At 50.8% G+C, this 25,766-nt stretch overlaps 1 protein-coding gene across 1 annotated transcript; it reads left to right on the top strand.

The window, feature by feature from the left end:
• The first annotated feature begins 486 nt into the window (after window positions 1–486).
• LOC107283257 (hexokinase-2-like) lies at window positions 487–24,257 on the top strand. The gene is made up of 18 exons (XM_015811130.1): window positions 487–549; window positions 7,980–8,142; window positions 9,094–9,242; window positions 10,195–10,314; window positions 11,411–11,506; window positions 12,517–12,616; window positions 12,851–13,034; window positions 14,140–14,295; window positions 15,617–15,850; window positions 17,111–17,415; window positions 18,231–18,379; window positions 19,530–19,649; window positions 20,481–20,576; window positions 20,796–20,895; window positions 21,540–21,723; window positions 22,080–22,235; window positions 23,211–23,444; window positions 24,070–24,257. Exons 1-18 carry the CDS (start codon window positions 487–489, stop codon window positions 24,212–24,214), a joined length of 2,754 nt encoding a protein of 917 aa, XP_015666616.1. The 3' UTR covers window positions 24,215–24,257.
• Window positions 24,258–25,766: the final 1,509 nt, after the last annotated feature.

Genomic DNA, 25,766 nt, shown 5'->3' with positions numbered 1-25,766 from the left:
GGTGGAGGGGGCGGTCCGGCAGGCCGGTCGGGAGAGGCTCCGCACGCATCCCGGCCCCGGCGCTTCCCCCGCAACTAAGTTCCGGAGGCGCTGCTCTCCTCGCGCCGCCGGCCGGCCGGCAAGGAGTAGCCCTCCGGGCAGCCCCCGCCCCGCCCCGCCGGGATGCCCGGGCCCTCGCTAGCGCCGAAATCCCGCGGGCGGCCGGATCCTTCCGCACGTGCTCCGAGACGGGCCGCGAGGCGCGCTGGGGGGGTCAGCCTCCCCTCCCGGCCCCCGGAACAGCCGCTCCCTCCGCCCCCGCCGGCACACACCCTCCGCCCGCGGCCAATGGGCGGCGTCGGGCAGGGCGCGTCACGCGGAAGCCGGCCGGGATGAGGGATTAGCCGGCGCGGCTCGCGAGTCACTTTGTCCGGCCGGCGCCCTCCGAACTCCGCTCCCGCCGGTCGTCGCGCGGCTCCGGGCTCCGGCGGCAGCAGCAGCAGCGCCATGATCGCCTCGCACTTGCTGGCCTACCTGTTCACCGAGCTCCACCACGACCAGGCGCAGCGGGTGAGGCGCGCAGCACGTGGGCCCAGGCCGGGCGCGCCTCCCCTGCTCCCCGCCGGCGCCGCCGACGCCTCCCGCCTCGCGCCCGGGGTGGGGAGGCGGGAAGCTGGGCGGCCCACTCGCCTTGGATGGCGGGGAAAAGCTGGCGCGGGAAGGGGGCTCCGGGGCGCCAGGGGCGCTTTCCGCGGGGCCGGGCGGGCGGCGAACAAAAGCCCGGCGGGCTCCCTCCGAGGGGAGCGAAGCGCTGCGGCTGCCGGGGCTTCTCTTGCGAGCTCCGTGCGAGCGTGGCGGCCGGGCGTGGAGACGGCGCTCAGAGCGGCTCGTTCGGCCGTCGGGTCGCTCGCTCGCTTCTCGTTCGCCTAAAGAAGCGGCGGGAACAAACTGGCCCAGGAAGCCCGCGGAGAGCCCGTCCCGCCCGCGCCCAGACCCCGCGGCCGCTGGCCCTCGCGCCCCGGCAGGGACGACCCGGGCGGGCCTGAAGGGAGGCGGGCCGGAGGACCTGGGGCCGCCGGCGTCTTGCCCGGGAGGCGCCGAGCGGCACCCGCCCCCTGGAAGGGCCCCGGGAGCCCCCCAAGGCTTCCTAGCCGGCCGGGCGGGAGGGTCGCCGGGCGCGCGCCTGCTGCCCGCATTCGCTTTGCTCCCCTGCAACGTGGTGCCCGCGAGCGCCTGGCGCGGAGGTCTTCGAGGAGTTTCGCTGCCTTTCAGCTGCCCTGCAAGGCTCGGGAGGGGGCGGAGCCTGAAGAGGCGAGGATGGGGAGCGGGGGGGCTCGGGGGCGCTGGGGGGGGTCAAGCCACGAGGAGGAGAGTGGGCTGTCCCGCTCATCCCTTCGCAGAAATGCGAAGCTGCTGGGCCAAGCTAGACCTTTGGGTTTGGGAGCCGGAGAGATCAAAGCTAGCAATCCATTTGGCTTTCCTGCGCCCTCCCCCCACCCCGAAGGGCCTCGTCCCTCCCCTCTCTGGGGCAGGGGCAGCTTTTGCTTTCGTCCCCTTATTGCCATCCAGCAAAGCCCCCTGCGCCGCTTCGGGAGTTTGGCGCTGTCTCAGCCCGGAGCCAACAATCAAGGCGGCTCCCTTAGGCATTCATTTCATACCAGACCTTCGCTTTTGTCCTCGAGTTTGAAAAACAACTAGTCACAACGGGGGCCCTGCGATCCCAGCCTATTTGTATGAGAGAGGTCTTGTGGCACAAACCATGTGGGTTCATCTCCATCAAGTTAGTGGCTCCTCTTGATTGCAGAGGGATCTTGTAGCTGTGCAGCCCCCCCACCCACCCCTGGCCCTGGTCAGAAACAATTCCTTGTTAGTTCAGGAATTCTCAGGGGAGAGCCACAACAAAAGCTGTTCTCAGATAGGAGCCATTTCGTGGAGAGGAAACGGGGATGTTTCTCTTCCGGACCTCAGGTGGCAATTTTCTGACCAGAGACACAGGGCTGCCTCCGGTGCCCTGGATGAGGTCCTGACTCCTGTTTACTCCTGTGACAGCCACAGTTTCCCAGGACCTCGGCTTCTTCTCATCTCCCCTCCTTCACTGAGATTTGATTGGGACCCATCCCAGGCGGCCCCCTTGGGGTGGTAGCATCTCCTGGCCCTGGTCCCCATTTCCTTGGAAAGAAGTCAGCGGTCCAGAGATTAAAGCCTTTTAAAACGTTTGCCTATTCTTCCTCCAAAAAGCCTCTTGCAAGACCCTCCTCCTTTTTTGGTGGTAACGGGATTCAAAGATTATCTGGAGGCTCAACAGCCAGGTTGGAGGCTGTGTGGAAAAAGGCAGGGAGGTAAAAGAAATCCTAAACAAAAGTGGGCCCCTTTAGTCCCTTCCCCCACTCTCAGTCAGACTGGCATGGCAGTGGGACAGTGGGGGGGGGGGGCAGAGGATGGCCCAGAGATGCTGGACCCGCCCTCTTCCTACTGCAGCTCTATGATTGGTGGACACTTTGCCCCAGTTAAGGAGGGAGGGCAGCAAAGACAGGAGGAATCCAGCAGGTTTGCTTATTGTGATTGTATGTGGGTGATGGGGGGCAGCTTTTGGAGGTGAGGCTGTGGGGGCAGCGTAGGGATTGGTGGAGAGCTTGAGATGTCAGGGACTAGTTTTTCCAACCTGGGGTGGTGGGGAAGTGTTTAACCTGAGAGTGCAGAAAGATTCCCTGGCAACCTTTTCAGAACTGAGGAAGCTTCCTGGTGGTGGGGGTGAATGAGGAAGGAGAATCTGAGCTGGCAGGCTGGGTCTCCTCCCTTGCTGATGAGATGGCACTGGGAATGCCCCTCTTGGCAGGCTGGCTGTGGGAAAGACCCAGCCCTGAACAGGGATCTTATGAACTGGTTCTCACTAGTTGGGCTGGGAGGATCAGCAAAAGTTTTGTCATGCTTCTCTAGGGAGGGAAAGGTCATGGCTTAAGATCTGGTGCTCCTAAGATTAGCAACTTTGCTTGGGTAATTTTGTTTTTCAGCAAGACAAAATTATTTTGGGGGTATTCTGGGGTTAATCTGCCCAAAGAGCAGGGATGAATCAAGGGGTGGGTGGGGCCAGGGCTGGCACTCCCTTTTGCTATTTCCTGTCTCCTCCCCCTCACACATAGGTGCACGTACACACACACACACACACACACAGCACACTGCAAAGAAAGAACAGGCCACCTTTATCCGCTGCCCCAACCAATCCTTTGCTGGAACCAGAAGTTGAACGGCCCCAGGCGGTTGAACAGGGAGCCAGCCCCGAAGAGAAAGGGGCGATTTGGAGATGCGCACAGACCCTCTTATCAGTAGCCTCCTAAAGAAGCTGTGTCAAGCTGCTCTTGGCCAGGGGGAGAAGCCTCTGGCTTAAGCTGTGTCCTGAAGCCCCTTTGCCCCTTCTGGTCTGGGCCCCAGATGAAGGAGGGCCCGTCCCCTTTTGCACAGGCACGGGGTAGGGAGGCAGCTCACCTCTAGCAGAGCCTTTGTACCACAGGGGGGCAGAACCTGTAACCGCTGCCCTCGAGGGGGTGGGCCGGAGGGGTCCTCCGTAGAAGGGGGGGGCATTCTGCCCTTTGAAAAAGGCATGACCCTCAGGGCCATAAAACTTCGCCCAGGGTCGAGTCACTTCAAACATGTAATTTGTAACTGCCAGATTGTGTTATCTGTAGCAAAGTGGGAGAAAATATTTATCTACTAGTTATTCTTGTAAATCAGGCCTCAGAAAATATGTCTGAGAAAAGAAAATTCTAATTTTCCTTGAAGTGTTGCTTCAGAATTTTAGTATCCTTCGCTCTGTTAGGTTGTGCAACTTGTATCTGAGCTCAGTTTGGAAATCAAACCTCAGATTCTGAAGGATCTTCCACCGATTCGGACGTTGGCCAACATCTGCAGCTCTGAAGCCGTCTGCTGGGCTTAGAGATTAGAGTGGCTGGAAGGAAACACCCATTTCCCCGAATCCAGGGGGTGTGGAGGGAAGGGAAAGAGTTTCATTGTGCCTCTCTTCCCCCATCCGTTGACTTTCCCCAGTGCCCTTGGATTAGCATCCAAAATGCTGTGCCTGGACTGCAACTATTAAGAACTGTAACAATGTAGCACACACTGTTTCAATGTGTATTGCATTGTTACAGTTCTTAACTCTTGTTGATTATAAATTAGACTTGCTATAACTGAGGTGTTATTATAAGATACAATTTGTATGCTGCAGTTCTAGGAATAAGGAATTAACACCAAAATGAGACTAACGTATTTTTGCTCTCTAAAAACATGTCAGCTGAACACAACAAATAGATGCAATTTGGATGCAGAAGTTCTGTGGTTTTGGCTTCCTGCATGGACTAACTTGAAGGGCTGTCATCAAGGCCACCTGCTGCTTTGGCAACAGCCCAGAAACCAGCGCTGATGTCCCTGGTCACCACCCATTAGCCCAACTTTGGCTGGTGCACCTCTTCATCTTCTGCATCCAAACTGCATCTGTTTGTTGTTCTCTTGGTAGAGAAACCAACTAACTGCTATTGGCATTTGTTATTGTTTACCATCTGGGTCTCTTGGTGTGATTGCGCTGATGGGGGCAAGAACCCCGAGGAGAATTGTTGTGCTGGCAAGGAAGGTGGGGGATTGTGGTCCTTCTGAAAGTCTCTGGTTCGAAAGGTGGTCAGGCTAGGACAGAGCTTTCTTTCGACGGTTTCCATCATTTGCCCTTCTCACCCATACCCTGGAGTCTCTGGACAGCTTGGACAGAAGCGCCTCAAATTAGTAATTGCTTTCTAAGTGTGTGTCCCATCTAGCAGCTTAGTGCACAGGCTATGTGGTAGTGTAGACTGAGGGTGGAGATGAGCCAAGGAAGAACTAGCTAAGCAGGAAGCTGACTCACTGGGTGCTGAGCAAGAAATCTGCCAAGAAGTAAAGTTAATTTTGACGTCACAAGCAGAAGAACAGCAAAGGAGCTCCCTTCGGGGAGATGTGACGTGTGTGGCGTGAAGGCATTCAGCTTTCAGCCGTTTCTTGTCCTGCCTTAGCATATTGTGGTTAACGGCAGGCCCTGGCTTAATAAATGGTTGCCCTGTTGTGGGGTGGAGGGTGGTTGACCTCTGGTTTTGGTGCTAAACATGGCTTTGACAAGATCAGAGCAGTTCTGGGAATGAATCTCCTGAAGGAGAGCAATCCAGGAAACGTTGGTGGCTGCCTCAGGAACAGATTCACCCACCAAGTAGATTCCGTAAAGCATTACTTGCCCAAACTGTCCCTGATTGAGAACTGCGGGCAGGCAGCCTCATGGGAATGGGGTCAGAATTATGAGAACTAATTTATTTTTACATAGGTTGGGAAATAGAGTGTGCAGGAGCTGCCAAATACTGGTCTGACATGGGCATGAGAGTAAGCCACGTTTTTTCAACTTTGATTTCTTGAACAAGTCCTTGTGAGCCTCGTTCACACATCCCTCTGTGTCAAAGGCCACCCAGTCACTCTGTGGCTTAGCAGGGTGTGTTGCTGGTTCTGCTGTGGTTGGCCTTGGTTGGGGCTGCCTGGCAACGGAGGGCTTGGTCTGGAGCCTCTGTGGGGAAGGGTTGGCTCTGCCCCCGGGCGGCAGTGGGCAGGAGTGGGAGAAGAGGGGAGGACGTGCGGATGGCCCCAAGCAAAGCTCCTGGGGCTGATGGAAGCCGGAGGGCTGATGCCTCTCATTGTGGTCTAGGGTCCCTGGATGCAGACAAGGAAGGAGCTGATCCTCAGGTTAACTTTTCTGATAAATGGGCTCTTGGAAATAACACCAGAGCTCTGAGACCCTGAGTTCTAGTCCTGCCTTAGGCACAAAGCTGGCTGGGTGATCTTGGACAGTCCCCCTCCCAGGTCCAGGAGGAAGATGGACGCCAGGGCTGACCACTTCTGAAGATGCTGCCAAGAGAAAAGAGGGGGGGGGCTTTGTCAGGCACTTGCTGGGAGTCAAGACTGTCTCATGGGAAAGTGCCCCCCCCCCCCAAAAAAAAGGTTGGCCTAGAAATGTTTTAAATAGCTCTGTAGTTCCAGGGCAAGGACAGGATATCGATCCTCCTTCATGTGTTCTGTGCCTGTCATGAGAGCCTGGTTTCCTGGGCCATCAGGGCCAGCCAATGTCAGCGTGAGCTGGGGGGGTGGGTGGGCTGCTGGTTAAACTAGGCAGTGGTTTCACAGGTGGAAAAAGATTAAGCTGTCTGGCAGCCTCACTGCCTTGCAAAGAAATGTGGATTCCGACACACCCTCCCCTCTTTGTTGTGAGAGCAAATGAGGTTCAGTCTCTGTTGGCGGAAAGGAAAGAATGCAGAAGGACTTCCTGTTCCACTGCAGAGGCAGAGGATGCCATGGGGCTGCGAGGCAGGAGGAAGCAAGGAGGCTGCACACTGGCTAGAAAAAGGGAGGGCAAACTAAATTTGAGACTTGAAGCATAACACAAATCTGTCAAGACAATTGCGTTACTTGGACAACTAAAGATACACAAAAGTGCCATCGAGCAACATGGTTAAGTTAAATTATTAAGTTTAAATTATAGTAGAATTGTCAGAAAAGCAGTCTGGAATTCTTTAAAATCCAGACACTGGGGAGATCACTTCATCCAATTTCTGTGGAGGGGAAATCCCTGCCCCCAGGACAAAGGCAGGAGCCTCAAGGGAAGGGTTTCCTTGGGAGGTAAGGAAGGTGTGGGAAGAGCAGGTGGCTACAGATCCCTGAAGGGGGAGGATAAATGCGATGAAAGGCCCAGCCCTTGGCCAACTTGCAACTAAGTGAAAGCACCACACTTCCCCTTTGAAATAAACGGTCAAAATCAGGTGAAAGGTAACAGGTAAAAAAAAAAAATCTTATGAGAATTTCTCTGTCCAGCATTGAATTAAATCAATTGCTGGAAAAATCAAAGAACTAACCCTCATTTTCTCCCCTTAGGAATATCTGTGGCTTTAAAAGATTGCCAGCTTCCTATTTTTAGCTGATTATGAAAGCAGATCTTCCCTGTCGCTTCCTGCAATCTTCCCCCTCCTCGTTAAATTAGTCAGTCTTTTGATTCTAACCCAGTGGGGCTGTCGTTGCTCCCCCCTTCCAGGATGAGGGGGCCGGACCTCCTTGCTCCTCCCCTGCAGTTTCTCAGCCTGCCTCTGTTTACAGGAGCCGCCAGAGCCAGGGTGGCACACCTGTACACCCTGGTTACTGGTAGCCGGGTGGGAAAGATGTCACATTGATCAAAAATCTCTCTTGGTGGACAGGAATGGCGGCTGTGTGCAACTGGTGTGCGTTCTGTTCTGCTTCCGGATTCTTTCAAATGCAACCTTTCCAAGCATTGTTTTTGTAACTGGGACATAAAATGCATTGTAACAAACTTTTAGCCCTGGTTCCTCTTGCAGCCTGAGAAGCATAAGTGGGGCCTTTGTTCTGTTCAGCTCCAGCCACTGTATCGTCTTTGAAATCCTGCTTGTGTAGCATGGAGAGGCATAAACTTTAGGAACCACTTTGCCAGGTGATTAATAAACTTAATTCTGGAACTAGCAGCCATCTCTGACCACAGAAGGGTCTGCAGTGAGGAGATGGGGGGATCACTAAGTCAAAGGTGCCTGGCTGGCCAGCTCCCTTCAGATATCTGCTCTTCTCCTCAATTGCATTTTAATTTAGTAAAAGCTGAGTAATTAAGTGAGCAGTTCTCAAATGGATGTTCTCTGGCAGTCCTCCTGCTTTGTAATTGAGGAGTTTAATGAGGCAATCTGGGCTGGGCCTCCAGGACTCCTGCCTGCCCGCCCGCCCCATCCTGCCCTGCTGTGCCTTTGGAAACGCTCCGTTGGGTGGCTGCTGGCTAGTCTTTGAAAGGAACCTTCCTGGACATGCTGGACTCTGGGCCTTCTCTCCAACCAGCAGGATCAGCCGGGAAAAGCTGATCTGCTGCCAGTTGATCACAGATGGAGAAGGCGGCCCTGGTTGTTCAGGTTGTTCACCATTTTTCTTTGCCTTACCCATTTTTCTCCTGTTGCCAGGTTGACAAGTACCTTTATCACCTACGGCTTTCAGATGACTCCCTCCGTGACATCTCGGAACGGTTCCAGAAGGAAATGGAGAAGGGCCTGGGGGCAGACACCAACCCTACGGCTTCTGTGAAAATGCTGCCAACCTTTGTGAGGTCCATTCCTGATGGAACAGGTAAAGTGTTGTCTTCCCCCCCCCCCAATAAAAAGCAGTCCGCTTCAGGCTCCAGAGCTCTCTTGATTGTAGAAGTTCAATTCTTCCCTATATCAAATGTTTTTTAGAGCATGTTAACTGCCAAGCAGGGATTTGACTACTTCAAATCTTTAAAGAATATTTCTTAAGCTTTGGCATCTTTCCTATAGAAATGGGCCTTTAAAGATGGAGATCGTGTTTTCTAAATTCTGTAACTTATGGTGTAGTATATTTCTGGAGTAGTTTTCACCCGTTTGAAAGCCACTTGGAAGACTTGACTCTGTATGGTTTATTGGCCATGTGTTTTTGTTTTTCCCATTACGACATGAGTAGAGTAGAGTAGAGTAGAGTAGAGTAGAGTAGAATAGAATAGAATAGAATAGAATAGAATAGAATAGAATAGCACTGGAAGGGACCTTGGAGATCTTCTAGTCCTGCCCCCTGCTCAAGCAGGAGAACCTATACCATCTCAGACAGGTGACTGTCTAGTCTCTTCTTAAAAACCTCCAGTGATGGAGTGCCCATGATTTCTGGGGGTAAGCTGGTCCACTGGTTGATTGTCCTCACTGTCAGGAAGTTTCTCCTTAATTCCAGGTTGCTTCTCTCCTTGATCAGTTTCCAACCATTGTTTCTCGTCCTGCCCTCTGGTGCTTTGGAGAATAACTTGACCCCCTCTGCCTTGTAGCAGCCCCTCAAATACTGGAATACTGCTATCATGTCTCCCCTATTTCTTCTTTTCTTTAGACTAGCCAAACCCAAGTCCCACAGTTGTTTTTCATATGTTTTAGTCTCCAAGCCTTTGATCATCTTTGAAGAGCTCATAGTTTTGTTTTTTGAATCCTGCATGCATACATGAATGAAATGGCCTCCATCTCTCTCTCTCTTTCTCCCTACCCCACCCTATCCCACCCCACTCACCTCAACTTCCAACAGAGGAGGGTGACTTCTTGGCATTGGATTTTGGTGGCACAAATTTCCGGGTGCTCAGAGTCAAAGTTGCAGAAAACGGCAGCAAGAAGGTTGAGATGGAAAATCAGATCTATGATATTTCGGAAGAACTGATGAGAGGCTGTGGGACACAGGTGAGTCCCTTAGTTTGTCTCTCTCTGATTTCAACTACCTCTCTCTATGTCCTACTCTAACTGATGTACTACTACTGGGGCAGAGAACCTCTGGATTCTATGGAAAATTTAATGAATATGCTCTTTATGTGGGCTCCCAAGTGCTCCCAAAGTGGGTCTCTAGCTTGTTTTTTTGGCCATTGTGAGTGGCAAAAAGGGATTCTTGTTGCCTTGGAGTGTCTGTAAAGTTCCCCATCTCAAAGGGGAAGACATGGATGTGCAGAGTAGAGTCCTACTCTGAAACATGTAGTTCCGCTTTTATTTATTTATTTTACCTAATGTTGTAGGGTGTAGATATTTGCAGAATATTGGAGGCCACGCCATAGAAAATATAAACAGCACAGTGACACTTACAGAGCAGTACAGATCTAAATCGAAACCCCAGTCACATTCAGTGGAAGGATTTCTAAATCAAGACCCAGGAAAGCCTGACTGCAAAGGTGAACTTTGGATGTCTAATGGAGAAGAAGGCTGGAGTGTTTCCTTCGGTTGCAAATGAGGTAACAGATTGGGGTGAATCCAAGATTGGCCTCAAAACTGTTTCATTACCAAATTGGGTAGCCTCATCAGTATTAGATGGGAGGAGGTTAGAGCAAACCCTACTCCCTTCTGCCACTGACGATGTTACCTAGTTTGGTAATGAAAGGTCTGCAAGAAAACAACCAAGCTTAGAGAGCACCAGGGATCCCTCATTCCAGCCCTGAGCTACAAATATTCTCTTCTAGCTGTAGATTTTTGGGGGATACAGTTCAAGTCTCTTGGAGACAGTACATAAATGTTGCTTGCATTTTGATTTTGATGTAGTTGTGATACCTTAGCTGTACATAGATTCGAGTAAAGGCTTTGGCACATCTAGACAAACCAAAACGGTTTGGTGATTGGATTTCCTAAAGACGTATTTCTGCCTCTTCAGCTCTTTGATTACATTGCTGACTGTTTGGCTAACTTCATGGAGCGGCTGCAGATAAAGAACAGGAAGCTGCCATTAGGCTTTACCTTCTCCTTTCCCTGCCGCCAGACCAAACTGGACGAGGTAAGCGAGATCTGTGCTCCTGGGACTCTGTGCCAGACCTTCCCCCACACGCCTCCAACTCTGGCACAGAGATAGATTCTCTGGCAGCACCTTTTCCTGCCGGGTCCTCCCCTGCCCGGCCTGTGAATGAGAGAGGCTTAATCCATCCTTAGCGCTCCTGGCATTAAAGTTGTGCTTCCCCCTTTAAGCTGACATTCAGAGCATCTGCCAGGTGGGCAGAATCCATTCTGCTGGAGCGCCTCTCACATCAGAGGCAAAGTTGGGGAGGGGGCAGAACTGGGCGAGATCGGGAGGGGATCCTTATGGCTGGTTGGGACTGAGGTGGGCACGGCCCCTCACCGGAGCTCCCTGATCAGTCCCTTCTTCCACCACCGGCTGATGGGTTGTGCCAGGGATCTGCCGGAGTGGTGCAATATGCCAGGCTGACCAGACGGCTGTTCCCTCAGGGTGCTGTGGACCCAACAGGTGGAGCGCAAAGCTGAAAGAGCGTAATGGAGGAGTGCTGGAAACGGCCCCCTTCCCAAGGCCCCCTGGGGCATTTGGAGTGTGGAGCCTGCCTAGGAAAGGGAGGGGAATCGCTGCTTGGCATTCGGCCCCTTGGAGATGCCAGGCTTTGCTACACTTCATCCGACTTGGGCGATGGCAGAAAGGGGTGCAGGAGGAGGGACGGAGGAAGGAGATGCCAGGCTCAGGACCATTTAAAAGTGGGAACAATTCTTTTTCTCACTTTTTTTTAATTCTGCCCCAATCTGCAGAGTCTGGGTGACATTCAACAGAATAAATGTGCAGAATAAAAATAAAAGGAAATATTTAATAAAGACTCATGAATGTCCACCAGAAACATTCAGTCATGGTTTAAACCATAGTTTAAATAACAGCTCCTCCTCCAGATATGTGGACTTCAACTCCCAGGATCCTCGGTGTAGATTTCTCGATAGTACCTGTACAGGTTGAGGAGTTCTGGGAATTGAAGTCCACACTTCTCGGACGGGGGTATCCTGTCAGAGTAAATTCTCTCTAGGACCTGGGGAGCAGAACCCCCGTAAGATAGTCACGTTAAGATTAATTTCTTGTCGCTTTACCTTTTTCTCATCAGAGCTTCTTGGATACGTGGACCAAAGGTTTCAAGTGCAGTGGTGTGGAAGGAAAGGACGTGGTTTCTCTGTTACGGAAAGCTATAGAGAAGCGAGGGGTAATTAAAACCTGATCTTTTCCCAGCTTGAGGTTCCAGGGAGGCATTAGATTTCCCCGAGGATCTATCACAGGGTCATTGGTGCTGGAATCCTCCCATAGTCACTCAGTGTGGTTGCATGTTTTCTTTAAAATTGTTTGAAAAAGTTTGTGAAAGCCGTTCATGGAGTGATAACAGCCCATCCACCAAAATTTTCCTCCAATGGGATTTTCCCATGTATTTTACCAGGAAACATAGATAGGGCAGGCTAGAAAAGTCAGTGCCCTCCTAACCATACCCAAGCACTCTAATCCCCTCTTAAAATCCTCCAGTGATGGAGCACCCACAACTTCTAGAGGGAAGCCGTTCCATTGGTTGATTGCTCTCACTGTCAGAAAATTTCTCCTTAGTTCCAGGTTGCTTCTGCTTGTTTAGTTTCCACCCATTGCTTCTTGTCCTGCCTTCTGGTGCTTTGATGAATAGGTTGACCCCTCTTCCTTGTGGCAACCCCTCAAATACTGGAACATGGCTATCCTGTGGCCCCTGCTCCTCCTTTTCACTAGACTAGCCATACCCAATGGCCCCAAACCCTGGAAAAGAGGGGAGCTACCTGTACAATGTGCCGTTTGCATGTAGATTGTGGAGGTGGCTTGGGGCCTGCAAGGGGACCGGCATCAGCTGCATGCAGGAGAGCAGGGAGCTTTTTCTGCAGTAGCAGCGGTACCTGCCCTGTGCTTCAAGCAGGGAAAGGCCCCTGGAAGTGGCTGGAAGGGAGGGAAGCTGCTGTGTGGAGGGAAGAGCAGGGTCCTTCCACAGCAAGTACCACAGATTCCTTGTTCTCCAGAACGTGGCTGCTTCACCATCAAATCCCAGCACAAGACAAACTGGGTCCCACCGGTCTGCCCCATCTTCCGCTGCCCCTGCTTCCGAGGCCTGGAGTAGGAGCCTTGGGTGTCAACCTGATTGTGTAGAGTTGTTGAGCCAACTGGGACTCTCGCTCACTGCTTCTTTTCCCAATTTCTGCATTATAGGACTTTGAAATTGATGTTATAGCTGTGGTGAATGACACTGTTGGGACAATGATGACCTGTGGCTATGACGACCAGAACTGTGAAGTTGGACTTATTGTTGGTAAGGGAGTCATTTGGGCATAAGACGGGCAAGCAGGTCCCCTTCCCCACTTACATTGTCTGTGCCAACCGAGAAGCAGAAACAAATGTTGGCCCCATCAGATTGCTCCCCCTCCCCCTTAGACTTTGCAGTTCATGGCATCTGCTTTATGACGAGAGCTTCTTTGTTGCCCATCGCCCCGGCCCTGGAGCCTTCTCAGTTTCTGCCTTGCCTCTCTCCCCCCACCCTTCCTAGGCTCTGGGTCAAATGCTTGCTACATGGAGGATATGCGTCATATTGAGAGAGTGGAGGGCGACGAGGGCCGCATGTGCATCAACATGGAGTGGGGAGCCTTTGGAGATGATGGATCCCTCAAGGATATCCGGACAGAGTTTGACCAAGAGATTGACATGGGCTCCCTGAATCCTGGCAAGCAGCTGTAAGTGGAACGTCTCCCCCTGGGTGGCTTTGCTGTTGCCAGACACCTTCTGGGCAAGGCCACTCTCTCTCCAGGCTCCTGGCCCAGAGGCCAGAAGCAGCTCCAGTCTTGCCCAGAGTCAGAGAGTATTCAGCGATATCGTCGTCATCATCATCATCATCATCATCATCAAGTTGGAAGGGACCTAGAAGGTCTTCTAGTCCAACTCAGGCAGGAGACCATTTCAGACTAATGATTGTCCAATCTCTTCTTAAAAACTTCCAATTTCTGGAGGCAAATTGTTTCACTGTTTAATTGTTCTAACTATCAGGAAATTTCTTCTTAGTTCCAGGTTGCTTCTCTCCTTGATTAGTTTCCATCCGTTGTTTCTTGTTCTGCCCTCAGGTGCTTTGGAGAATCGCTTGACTCCCTCTTCTTTGGGGCAGCCCCTCAGATATTGGAACACTGCTAACATGTCACCCCTGGTCCTTCTCTTCATTAAACTAGACATCCCCAATTCCAGCAACCGTTCCTTATATGTTTTAGCCTCCATGCCCCTGATCATCTTTGTTGCTCTTCTCTGAACTCTTTCTAGAGTCTCAACATCTTTTTTACCTTGTGGGGCCAAAACTGGATGCAGTATTCCAAGTGTGGCCTTACCAAGGCCTTGTAAAGTGGTATTAACACTTCACGTGGGGCTCTGTTGAGTCGGCAGCTCCTCCAGTCCAAGGAGGCCAGTTGGATCAGGCCTCGGGGTTTTCCAGGTCCAAACTGGACTTCCAAGGCTGAAGGACCCCTTGCAGAAGGAAGGGCATGGAGGATCCGTTTCCATTCTGCAGCTCCCAGTTTCCACGTGGAAATTTAATTCAGAGGAATGTGGGAGATCAAATATATGACTGTGTCTTCCCAGAATGTAACCCCTTTAGGATAGCATAGGAACATTTGTTGCATGAAACATTATTCTCATTGCATTTCCCTCAAGATGATGATTTACTCATTAATTTTCCACACCTGTGCGATGGGGTCCACCATGTGTGAAATGACATGTTTTCTTGAGCAATCCGTAATCTGAAACCTATCGACGTCTTTGATCTACTAATCTCGCTCCTTCTCTCCCACGTTGCAGGTTTGAGAAGATGATCAGTGGGCTGTACATGGGCGAGCTGGTCAGGCTCATCCTGGTGAAGATGGCCAAGGAGAAGCTTCTCTTCAGCGGGAGAATCCCTGACACCTTGAGGAAGAAGGACTGCTTTGAGACCAAATACGTCTCTGCCATCGAGAAGTAAGTGGCGGGTCAGGGCCGGGAGCACTTTGGCCTTTCAGGAATCTGTCCCACAGGGAGGAGCCAGGGCCGGGGGCAGCCACCTCCTTGGGTGGCCCAGAGAACGCCTGGGAGGGCTCCGTATGAAATGATGCTGAGACAGTTGGGCTTTCTGGCTCTAGACCCCGAGCAGAATGAGCCACCCTCCATTTAAAGAAAGGCATTCTTGTATAGAATATAAGTGAATTCTCAATTGGCCCTGTGTGATTGGACACCCAAGGAGTTTTTCTCCGGTGCAGAAGCTCTCAGTGTACATACAAGCAACAAGTGATAAATCACGATCATAATCGCAAGATACAAGCGTCACAAATTATAACATGTAACACTCAGTGATAATCACAGGATACTAAATAAGAATAGACGTATATAGGAAGCTTGTCTGCTTCTCTTGTATTGCACTTTTCTTCTAGCAGCATTTTGACTGGACAGCCATTTGTCCGAAATGGTGTAGGGTTTCCTGCCTGAGCAGGGGGTTGGACTCGATGACCTCCAAGGTCCCTTCCAACTTATTATTATTATTATTATTATTATTATTATTATTATTATTATTATTATTATTATTATTATTATTATTATTATTATTATTATTATTATTATTATTATTATTATTATTAACTGTGATCTGCACTGAAACCAGCATTTTGATTAGATTCTACTGGATGGGTTCAGCATGAGGTGGGGGGTTGGGCCTCAGCCTGTTCAGACATAGCAGGCACGCAGAGGGACAAGGCGGTATAGTAGCTGAGGTGACGGGCTAAGAGCTAGTTTCCCCTGAAGATCCTTGGGGATTAAGCCAATGGCTTCTCTTCAGGCCAACCTACCTTACAGGGTTGTTGTAGAGAAAACAAGGAGGAAGGAGTGCTGGCTAAGCCTTCCTGGAATTCCTAAATGAAGGCTGGAAAAGAGACCGGGAAAATAACTAAACAGCTAGGAATCCTCTGAGCCTGATATGCCGAGGACCCGCTTGCTGGGGAAAGGAGGTGCAGACCGATGACCTTCCGTGGGCCCCAAGGGTTAGAAGGGACCTTGGAGATTTCTAGTCCATCCCTACCCAGGGCAGGAATCCTCCAGCCATCCTGACAAGTGGCTGTCTAGCGTGGCAGCCGAGCGGTGCTGAAAATGACATGAGTGAGGGAAGGTCCCGGGTGGGGGGGGGCTGGGCTGCAGGATTTGGCCGCCCCAGAGAGGATTTGGGCAGAGATGGAGGCAGGCAGAGCGCCAGGGAAGGGCGGCTTGCAGCTGGCAAGGACTTGTTAGCCTCATTCCTTCTCTGAACTTGCAGGGAGAAAGAAGGCATCTCGAACGCCCGCAAGATCTTGGAACAGCTGGGCCTGGAGCCTTCCTACGAGGACTGTGTGGCCACCCAGCGCGTCTGCCAGATTGTCTCCACCCGCTCGGCAAACCTTTGTGGGGCTGCCCTGGCCGCTGTGCTCCACCGCCTGAAGGAGAACAGGGGGGTCGACTGGCTGCGCACCACCGTCGGGGTGGATGGCACCGTCTACAAAAAGCACCCTCAGTAAGTGGGCTCCGGAGACCCAGCCGGGGAGGTTCTGAGTGGGCGGAAGCAGCGGGTTGTAGCTGGCAGCAGGGGGCTCCATTTGAGGGCCGGAGGCATTCTTAGGAAGAGGATATTGGGGGAGGTGGGCGTTTTTCTTTGTACAAGCCAAATCCCTTCCTTCCTTCTTTCCTTCCTTCTTTCCTTCCTCCCTCCTCCCTCCCTCCCTCCAAAAAGGGGAATCACCGACGGATTTGGGCACAGCATGTGTGATTAGTTTTAAAATTTTAAAGGTTTAATTAATTGGACCGAATACTCCTTAGTTGCCTGCCAAATTTTCTTTTTGCACGCTAGGCAAGTTACAGATAGTCCTCTGGCTGTGATGGCAATGGGAATGTCCACCATTAACCATTTGGCCACTTGAGCACCTTGCTTAGTGTTGGCCATCCCAGCAGTCCTGGTTGCCGTCACAATGTCAGGACCACCTGGGTTATTAAGCGAGGATTTCCTGTGAACAGGACAGGGGAAGAGGCGGGCCAAGAACTGCCGGTGAGGGCCTGGGTGGGTGGGTGGGTGGGTGCGTGTCAGCAGTCGCCACGGAGTGCAGGGGGCTGTGCCAGGGCCACGGCCAGGCGAAAAAAACGGAGGAGGCTGCTGGTTTTCCCACCAACTTTGCTTGTGGGAAGCTGGTAGTGAAAGTTGCAAACGGTGATCCTGTGACCAGGGGAGGCTGCAACCATCACAACTTTGCAGAGTGGTCATATAAGTCCCCTCATTCAGCAGCACCATAACTCTGAACCGTTGCTGAACGAGGGCCAGGCGAGGATTAACTAGTAATTCAGAATGGCAATTCAGTTTCCAAAAGGCGTAGTTGGTGGAGATATTTTAAAAGTATTAATCCACTGCTATTGGTCCTCATAACTGTTTACTATCTGGATCTTTATTATGGTTTGCGACCTGGTGTGATTCTGTTGTCTGGGCAATGCTTGTGATGGAAAAGTGTTGTGTAGACAAAGAAGTTGCCAGTTTGTGGTCCTTTTGAACGTATCTGGCCACGAGGGTTTCTTTGCCATCATTGCCCTTGTTGCCAAAGGCAGGACGCCAGGGTCCCTGGGGAAATTCTCTGCCTTGGGGAGGGCCCAGGTTCTGCTCTGGCCTGCCTGCTTTGGACTCGGTAGCTCCTTGGCTGAGTTTGGAGACTGTTACGGGTAGGAGTAGCCCTATAATTTCATGCAGAAATAGACCTGCAACAGTCCTCTGCTCCATCTTTGTCCCACATAGTTTTGCCCACCGCCTTCACAAAGTGGTACGTCGCCTCCTGTCTGGCCACGAAATCCGATTTGTCCGGTCAGAAGATGGAAGCGGCAAGGGAGCTGCCATGGTGACGGCGGTGGCATATCGGCTGGCTGCCCAGCATGGGGCCCGCCAGAAGATCCTCCGCCCTCTCCGACTGGACCCCCAGCAGCTGCTGGAGGTGAAGAGGAGGATGCAGCAAGAGATGGGGTTGGGCCTGGCCCAGGAGACGCACGCCAAGGCCACTGTGAAGATGCTGCCCACCTACGTGTGTGCCACTCCGGATGGGACAGGTAAGGAGGCCCAGGGAGGCCCGCTGGGCTGGAGCAGGGGAGGTGTGGCCAGGATTCCACAGCCTGGTTGGGACTGATGCAAATTGCAGAATACACCTAACTTTCATAATCTCCAGATGCCCATGTAGTAAACCACAAAAAACCCTCACCCAAACCAAGTTCGGCCTGATGCCTGTGCAGGGCTATCGGAATGCTGGTGACCCAGTTGGACCAGTTTGAAGGCAGCCCTGGGGTGTTCCCTCTGTTCCCTCTCTCAACGTGGCTTCCTGGATGTCTGCTGTTGCTGGAAATTTTCTTGTGAATTGTGTCCTTGGAACAGATTCATTTCATTCCCTCCAAGGAGCACCTGGGGCAGTTCCCCACGTTGGCCTCTGCTGAAGCCTGCATCTGCCTCCCTTGGTGGCCCTTTGTACTGGAGGAAGATGGTTTTCTCACTTGCCCTCTAAATGCTTTTGCACATGATCTGGAACAGACTGCCCAGTGGGGCCCCTCAGATGCTTTTTTCTTGAAATCCCCCCCCACTGGTGCCTTCCAGATGTATCATTCCCAGTAACATCACCATGCCATCCTCGCTGAGAGTTTTGCAAGGTGCTTCTGTCAGTGAATCTGGAGGGCATCACTGTGAAGAACAACATCTAAGGATTTCGTTGGTCTCCTCCTCCTCCTCCTCCTCCTCCTTTTCCTCCTCCTCCTCCTCCTTTACCACCACCTCCATCGTTGTGGTAACTTCTGGGGCTTTGCAGAACGAGGCTTAGAAGTTCTGATGTTTTGGTGTATCTGTGGCATTTGTAAAAGGAGCTGGATTTTGGTTTCAGAAAAAGGAGACTTCCTGGCCTTGGACCTGGGGGGCACCAACTTCCGTGTGCTTCTGGTGCGCATACGAAATGGGATGCGGCGCAGCGTGGAGATGCACAACAAGATCTACACAATTTCAGAAGATATTATGCAAGGAACAGGAGAGGAGGTGAGTGATCCTTGGAAGAGTGGGAGGGGGTTCAATGGATGGAGAAGTCATAGCAAGTCCAGAGAGACCTTCCTTGCAGCTAAAAGGGGTCCTGGCATTTTGGCTTAAGGGCCTCTGGAACAGCTATCGGGCACCAGGAGAAGCAGCCCTACTGCCGGGGGTGGCTGTGAGAGCTATTATGAAAGCCAAGCAGATAGTTCTTAATCTTTGGTTGTTTAACTAATATTCAAAATTATCATGGCCTCAGAGAAGGTGCTTTACGACCGATGAAGCACCTCTGAGTGTTGCAGAGGATTGTAAAACATTTTCCCTGTGCTCACACGATTGGATGAAATTCAGTGGTGAGAAAAGTAAGGTTTTGCTTAGGCAAGAAAAACCTAATGCACAGGTACAGAGTAGGTGAAACCTGGCTCAATAGCAGTTACCGTCAGAGAGGTCTTGGAGTCCTAGTGGACAATCACTTAAATGTGAGCCAGCCATGTGCTGTAGCTGCCAAAAAGGCCAATGCAATCCTAGGCTGCATTAACAGATAGAATCAAGATCACGAGAAGTGTTAATACCATTTTACAAGGCCTTGGTAAGGCCACTCCTGGAATACTGCATCCAGCTTTGGTCACTATATTATAAAAAAAGATGTTGGGGATCTGGCAAGAGTGCAGAAAAGAGCGGCAAAGATGATTAGGCCTGGAGGCTAAAACATATGAAGAAGGGTTCCAGGAATTGGGTATGTCTAGTCTAGTGAAAAGGACCAGGGGAGGTGTGATAGGCATGTTCTAATATTTGAGGGGCTTCCCCAAAGAAGCGGGAGTCAAGCTCTTCTCCAAAGCGCCTGAAGGCAGGACAAGAAGCAACGGATGGAAACTAATCATGGAGAGAAGCAACCTAGAACTAAGGATTAGTTGTGAGTGCTCCATCACTGCAGGTTTTAAGAAGAGATTGGTCAGCCATTTGTCCAGAATGGTATAGGGTCTCCTGCTTGAGCAAGGTCCCTTCCAATTCCGTTATTCTGTGATAAGGCTTCCAGTCCTGTTTTACCCCTGCCATGCTGGGTTTCTTCTGGAAAATGCAACCGTCCTTCCCTTGTTGGAGGCGGCCTGGGGAATTCTGGGGGTTGAAGGTTCGCAGCTCCGCCCCTTGTTTCTCCCTGCAGCTCTTTGATCACATCGTTAACTGCATTTCGGACTTCCTGGAGTACATGGGGATGAAGGGCACTTCGCTTCCCCTAGGATTTACCTTCTCTTTCCCTTGTCAGCAAAACAAACTTGATGAGGTACGTCTTCTCCTGCTGCTTTCAAATTGTCTGTGTGTGTATGTGGGGTTTTGCTGTGTGTGTGTGTGTGTGTGTGTGCTGCTAAGCTTCTGGGCAGCTCCGATGACGAAAAGCACCAGGCAGCCCAAGGTATTAAGTTGGGTTAAAAAGCAATGAAAAGGTACCTATAACCTTAGAATTGGTCAAGAGAGCACCAGGAAGGTTAGTCAGTTAATTGATTCAACACCTGCCCCCCTCCACTGCCCGGGGGACTGAGAAACCGATGTGCAGTCCAAGGGCTGTTGGAATAAGCCTTTTTTCATAGCTTTCCTAAAACCAGCAAGGAAGGCCCCGGGATGGTGGTTGCTGTTTGGTTTGTATTTCAGTACAATGTTAACCCTGCAAGATGGCTTGATCAATTGGCCATGAATTAGTACGAGGCAAACCTTGGATTCCTGAGGGTAGTTGAAGTAGCAGATGGAAGCAAGGAAGGAGATCTGGCCCTGAGCGTGAACATTTCCCATCCACCTTGGGTATTATGTCTTTCCAAAAGCTTGAGTTACCCAGAGATGCACAGGGGGGATTTTTCAAGGCAGGTGTGGATGTGCTGCAAGACTCTCCTTTGGCAAGTGCAGGAGCTCTGCTGGGTCAAACAGGGAAGTCTGTGTGACATGGTAGCTAGAAACGCATAACTTTGCTTTGTTTGCTTATTAAACTTGTAGCTGTTTAGAGCATTTGCATGTTTTAAAATAAGCTGGATAGATTTGAGCTGGTCGCTTAACCTGAGGCCACACAGATAAAGTTGTTACTAGTTGACTCTGAGATGGGAGCTGTTTTCTGCTTTTCTCTCAGGGCATTCTCCTGCAGTGGACCAAGGGATTCAGTGCTTCTGGCTGTGAAGGAGAAAACGTTGTGGGACTGCTGAAGGAAGCCATGCTCAGAAGAAAGGTATATCTCTGAAATAGGTGTTTCTAATTACAAAATTGATCCATTTTGGAGAGAAACACTTGGCTTGAAACAAAACCAAAGGAGTGATATTTGGAATACTCTTAATGTGGACTGAGGTTGACTAATTTTGATTTCTAATTCCTTTTTACATTGGGGTGGTTTCCTGTTCCCTCATAGAAAAGACTGCAGGCCAAAACTCTTTTTATTTCTTCTCCTTAGGAGTTTGAACTGGATGTGGTAGCTTTGGTGAACGACACAGTGGGCACCATGATGAGTTGTGGGTATGAAGACCCTCTTTGTGAAGTGGGACTTATTGTTGGTAAGCACCCAACCTTGGTTGTTAAAGCAGCGATGTAATTGATGGAGGGGATTCTGCCCTCTTCCATCCCAAGAACATCATCTATGGCCCACCTTCTTCACGAATGAAGCCAACCAGCTGGAGACATATTGTCTCCTTCTGTTCAGATGAAGGTGGCTGCAGGCAAGAAGCAGAGCCGTGCTGAGCCCTCCTGTTGTGGGAGGTGATGCTCAGCCCCACTCTGGCTCCTGAATCCAGAGGTTTGTAGGCTTCATCTTATTTAGCAACTTAATGATAATCAAATTAATATACAAAACAATAAAACAAAATCCAACTCTCTGAACTTTGTGGTAGATTTGCCTGGTGGAAGCTAGGCTGAAGATGCTGTTCCAGGAGTCTTCGGTCCTAATTTTTTTCCTTCCTCCCAGGACTTGTAGACTCTCAACCATGTGGTTGGGATGTGTTGTGTGCTTCATATAACAACTGCTGTACCTCTGCAGTTGACCTCTGTAGCAATAGGAGTTTCTGTTGCTGTCGTTCTTGGTGATGGAGTCAATTGACATGCTTGATCCTTTGGTCCATGTCACTTTCTACCTTCTGCCTCTTCATTAAAAGGTGGAAGCTGTTTCTTTGGCCTCTAAGACCCTCTCCTGTTGCTTTCCCAGGAACTGGCACCAATGCCTGCTACATGGAGGAGATGAGGAATGTGGAGCTGGTGGCCGGGGACAAAGGCAGGATGTGTGTCAATATGGAGTGGGGGGCCTTTGGGGACAACGACTGTTTGGAGGCGTTCTGGACAGAGTTTGACGCCATTGTGGACAAGAATTCCCTCAACCCTGGGAAGCAACGGTGGGTGAACTTGGGGAAGCTCTTCCTGGGCCTTTGTTTTCCTCCAGGTTTAGCAGGCACAGAGGAGTGTATGAGTAATGGGATCCACTATCCCTGATCTATCTGCACCCATCCTTGCTGGATTCCCACAACACGCCTATATTCTAATGAAATGGGATTGGTTCCACCTTTGGGGGAGACCCAGCCATTGTCAGAGCATGTTATGCAAACAGGGTCCTAGTCTAGACTATAATGTAGTTTATTTAGCTGGGCATTATTTGTTGTTGAGCAGTAATGAGGTTTCATTAACCCATGTTTAGCATGTGGGTTAGTTTCCCTGAGTGTTCACAACCTTATTCTCCCTCCCAACATTTCAGATTTGAGAAGATGATCAGTGGGATGTACCTGGGAGAAATTGTCCGCAATATCCTGATCGATTTCACCAAGCAAGGACTGCTCTTCCGTAGGAGAATCTCTGAACGGCTAAAGACCAAGGGGATCTTTAAAACCAAGTTCCTGTCTCAAATTGAGAGGTGAGATCAGGTCAGATCTGTGGGGCCAGAATCTCCACTGACCACAAGCAGAGAAGAGGGAGGCAGAAATGGCTGTCTGCATCTTCTCCTTCTTGGACCTTCCTTGGGCTCTCCTGGAAAGCCCAAATTCTTGTTTATTATGGGACAAGCAAAAAGATGGTTCATCTTCTTCCTTCAGAATGACGACTGCCTCCTAGTGGCCAGGTTTGCTTCCCCTTCTATAGCCTTTCCCAATCACCAGATAGCAAACATGCAAAAAGTACATATATAACCTCTCACAGACATACACAACACAGACATGCATTTGAAGAGCATTAATTGGATTATTTTCTGTGAAAAGAAGTCATTCACCAGGTAGAGGCCCATAGCAGTTCTTTGAAAGAAGGGCAGGTGAATCTGCAATAAAATATTCTGGGTTGCCGAGTTGCTGAACTTTCAGATTCATCATAAATGAACTGGGAAGTAACTGAAGATTGTTCTTATCTTAGTCGCCCCTTGGAATTTCCACTGGGCTCCATTTTAGATAGCGGTTCAGAACTTGTTTGCATCCCAGCCCTAATTGAAGCCAGGGCGAGAGAGGGTCCTTCTGAAGACAGCAGTTGTTTTGTGTCAGAATAATGATGGGGGCATTACCAGCCCCACCAAGTAGGCCAGAACAGGAAAACTCAAACCACTTTTATTGAGATGGACTATAATAACAGAATGCAAGTCTGATTGTGCTGGGCCATCTCCCCCTTCTTCCATTCCTGTGAATTAGGAAGGTGTTTGAGCCCCTTCCAAATGTTCTCTTGCTGAACTGGACTTAAAGTGTGTCCAGCCTCTTACCCAGGTGACAATTCCTGCATACAGTATCTCCATCAAGGTCATCGTCCTTACTTGCTACCTCAGGCCAGGCCCATTCCAGCAGAATGGACAAGACCCGCCTTTCCTCCCCACCCAATTCCTAAGCCTGTGTGCCCCATCTTGTGCCCCCAGTGATTGCCTGGCGCTGCTTCAGGTCCGGCACATCCTTCAGGACCTTGGTCTGAAGAGCACATGTGACGACAGCATCATTGTGAAGGAGGTGTGCACTGTGATCGCTCAACGTGCCGCTCAGCTGTGTGGGGCAGGAGTGGCCGCAGTGGTGGACAAGATCCGAGAGAATCGAGAGTTGGATTTCCTTAAGGTCACCGTCGGTGTGGATGGGACCCTCTACAAACTCCATCCTCAGTAGGTTTCTCTGCTTGGCCTGGGGAGAGGAGTTTTTGGGGCCCTAAAGCAGTGTTTCTCAAAACTTGGCATCTTTAAGATGCGTAGACCAATTTCCCAGCCAGCATTTGCTCAGTTCTGAGAATACTGGCTGGGGAATTCTGGGAGTTAAAGTCCACGCTTCTTAAAGTTGCCAAGGTTGAGCAATACTGACCTAAAATAACAACTGCATGAGATGGAAAGTAGAAAGGGGAGGGTAGAATAGATCTAGATGGCTTTCTGCTGACAAATTGGTCCCGGCGTCTTCTGCCATTTGCAAGGAGGCATCCTTCACATTTTTGCAAGCATGGTCCTGCACAATGTAGCCTGGTGTGTCATTCTGTAGCGTGATTGTACAGGATTTGCCGCAAGAAGAGGTGCAATCATTGGATCTCTATTTCCTTAAATATTTGAGAATAAATCTCTAAAGCAGTCCCAGAAATAATTTGTAGAAACTGTTAAAAACTGAGGATCGCTGGCATGTTTGTTGCAAGGCCAAGAAAGATAAAAGAAAGCGAAAAAGGCTCAAAGGCAGAGGGAAACGAGATGAGGGGGAGAGAAAAAAGTCAGATGACTGTAGTCCTGTTCCTTTCTGTTCTCTCTGCAGCTTTTCCAAGGTGATGCACGAAACCGTGAAGCAGCTTTCGCCCAAGTGTGAGGTGACCTTCCTTCAGTCCGAGGACGGCAGCGGGAAGGGGGCGGCCCTTATCACTGCGGTGGCATGTCGGATGCGGGATGCTGGCCAGCACTGAGAGGGCCCCCCGAACACCCAGGCCTGGCTGCTCCTCCCTCCCTGCCCAGTCTCCAGACCACTCTGGGCAGAATCCTTGTGTCTTCCCAACTTGTTCCTGGTGGACCCCATCCGGGCTGGGTCCTTTGCACATGGATAAGGAGCCTCCCTGTAGGATAGGGGCTTCTTCTTCCAGCTGATCTCTAATGGCTCTTCCGTGTCCTTCACCGTCTCTGATCACCCCATGGCCCTGTCACATCTGAAGCGCCTGGCCCTGAGCTAGGCCCAGACCAGAGCATAGCAGAAGCACACCCATTTCCACTAAAGGCAGTGAATCCACTTATATTACAAACATTTTTAGTAGGATAGCAAGTGTTGGCGTTAGGAGAGCAGGGATGTTCTGCAATCATGATTCCTGAGGTAAACTCCGGGGATTTGAGTGAGCCGACATCCCAGGAGGCCGAGAAGCTGCCTGCTCATCTCCCCTTGGAGAGGCTGCATTTCCATCCCGAGCTGGTGCGGCCAAGCGTCAGTGGCCTGCCTGCTCTTCTCTGCTGCAAACAAATCCCACCCCCACCAATCTGAAGGGTCCTTGCAAAGGACTGTTGTGACCCCCTCCGAGAGGGAGGGAGACTCTCCCTGGGCCTCTCCATTTCCCCCCACAACTTGAAAGCCAGCTTCTTGCTTCTCTAGCTAGAGAGACGTTGGGGAGGGGAGGGGGAAGGGCAGAGAGGAAGGTTTACAGCAGGTTTTCTGTCCAAAAATTCTTAAGAGGGGAGTACTTTAGAAATTACCCCTCTGCAAGTTGAAAACGGGGCTGGGGAGGAAAAGGCCCCTTTCCAAGACTGCTCCATGAAACCTGAAAATGAGAACACCAGGCGGAGATCCCATCATGCCGGCTAATTGTGCTCTGGGAGCACCTGAGCCGTTGCCAACCACAAGCCCCCTCCCCATCAGCTGCAGGAGAGGCCCTGGACATGGTCCCTGCGGTGCCGCTTTCTCAGCCAATCCAGTCAGTTTGCAGCCTCTCTCTGAATCTGCTTTCTTGAGTTCACCTCTGCCAGGTTTGGGGCTACACAGCACCCCCGGGTCCTTCTGTGGGGGGGATCCCCTTCACCACCTGTTTCTTGTGGAACCTCCAGTGGGTTTGATGGCAGACTCCCCTCTCGGCTTTCCACAGCCTCCTGCAAGTGACAAGCTCTCCTTCTAGTTCTGAGTCCAACGGGGGGGGGGGGAGGCTGCTTTCCTCATAGACCACGAGCGGGAAAGAGCCCCCCACCCAAGAGCTCCTTTTATGGCAGAAGGTCTGGTTCACAGGAGTCAGCCTTTGCCTGTGACGTCCACTGCATTTTGGTCAGTACATTTGGTCGTTTTGAAGAGAAATTATTTCCGCTATTTTTTTTTATCTCTGTGTGTATATATTTATATTTATAGCTTGGATAACTGAAACAGAAATGTTCAAGAAAATATTCCATTTAAAAATACACTTCCTATTCTTTTAAGCATTTAAAATGATTGACTATTTTAGGAAAGCTTCAATCTTGCAATAAAGAGGAACCACTCCAAACAGCCTG

The sequence above is a fragment of the Protobothrops mucrosquamatus genome, unplaced genomic scaffold (assembly GCF_001527695.2).
Source record: "Protobothrops mucrosquamatus isolate PMUCROS unplaced genomic scaffold, P.Mucros_1.0 scaffold31, whole genome shotgun sequence".
NCBI classification, from domain to species: Eukaryota; Metazoa; Chordata; class Lepidosauria; order Squamata; family Viperidae; genus Protobothrops; species Protobothrops mucrosquamatus.
Note: the sequence above shows the minus strand (reverse complement) of the source record. Positions and strands in the feature narration are given on the sequence as shown.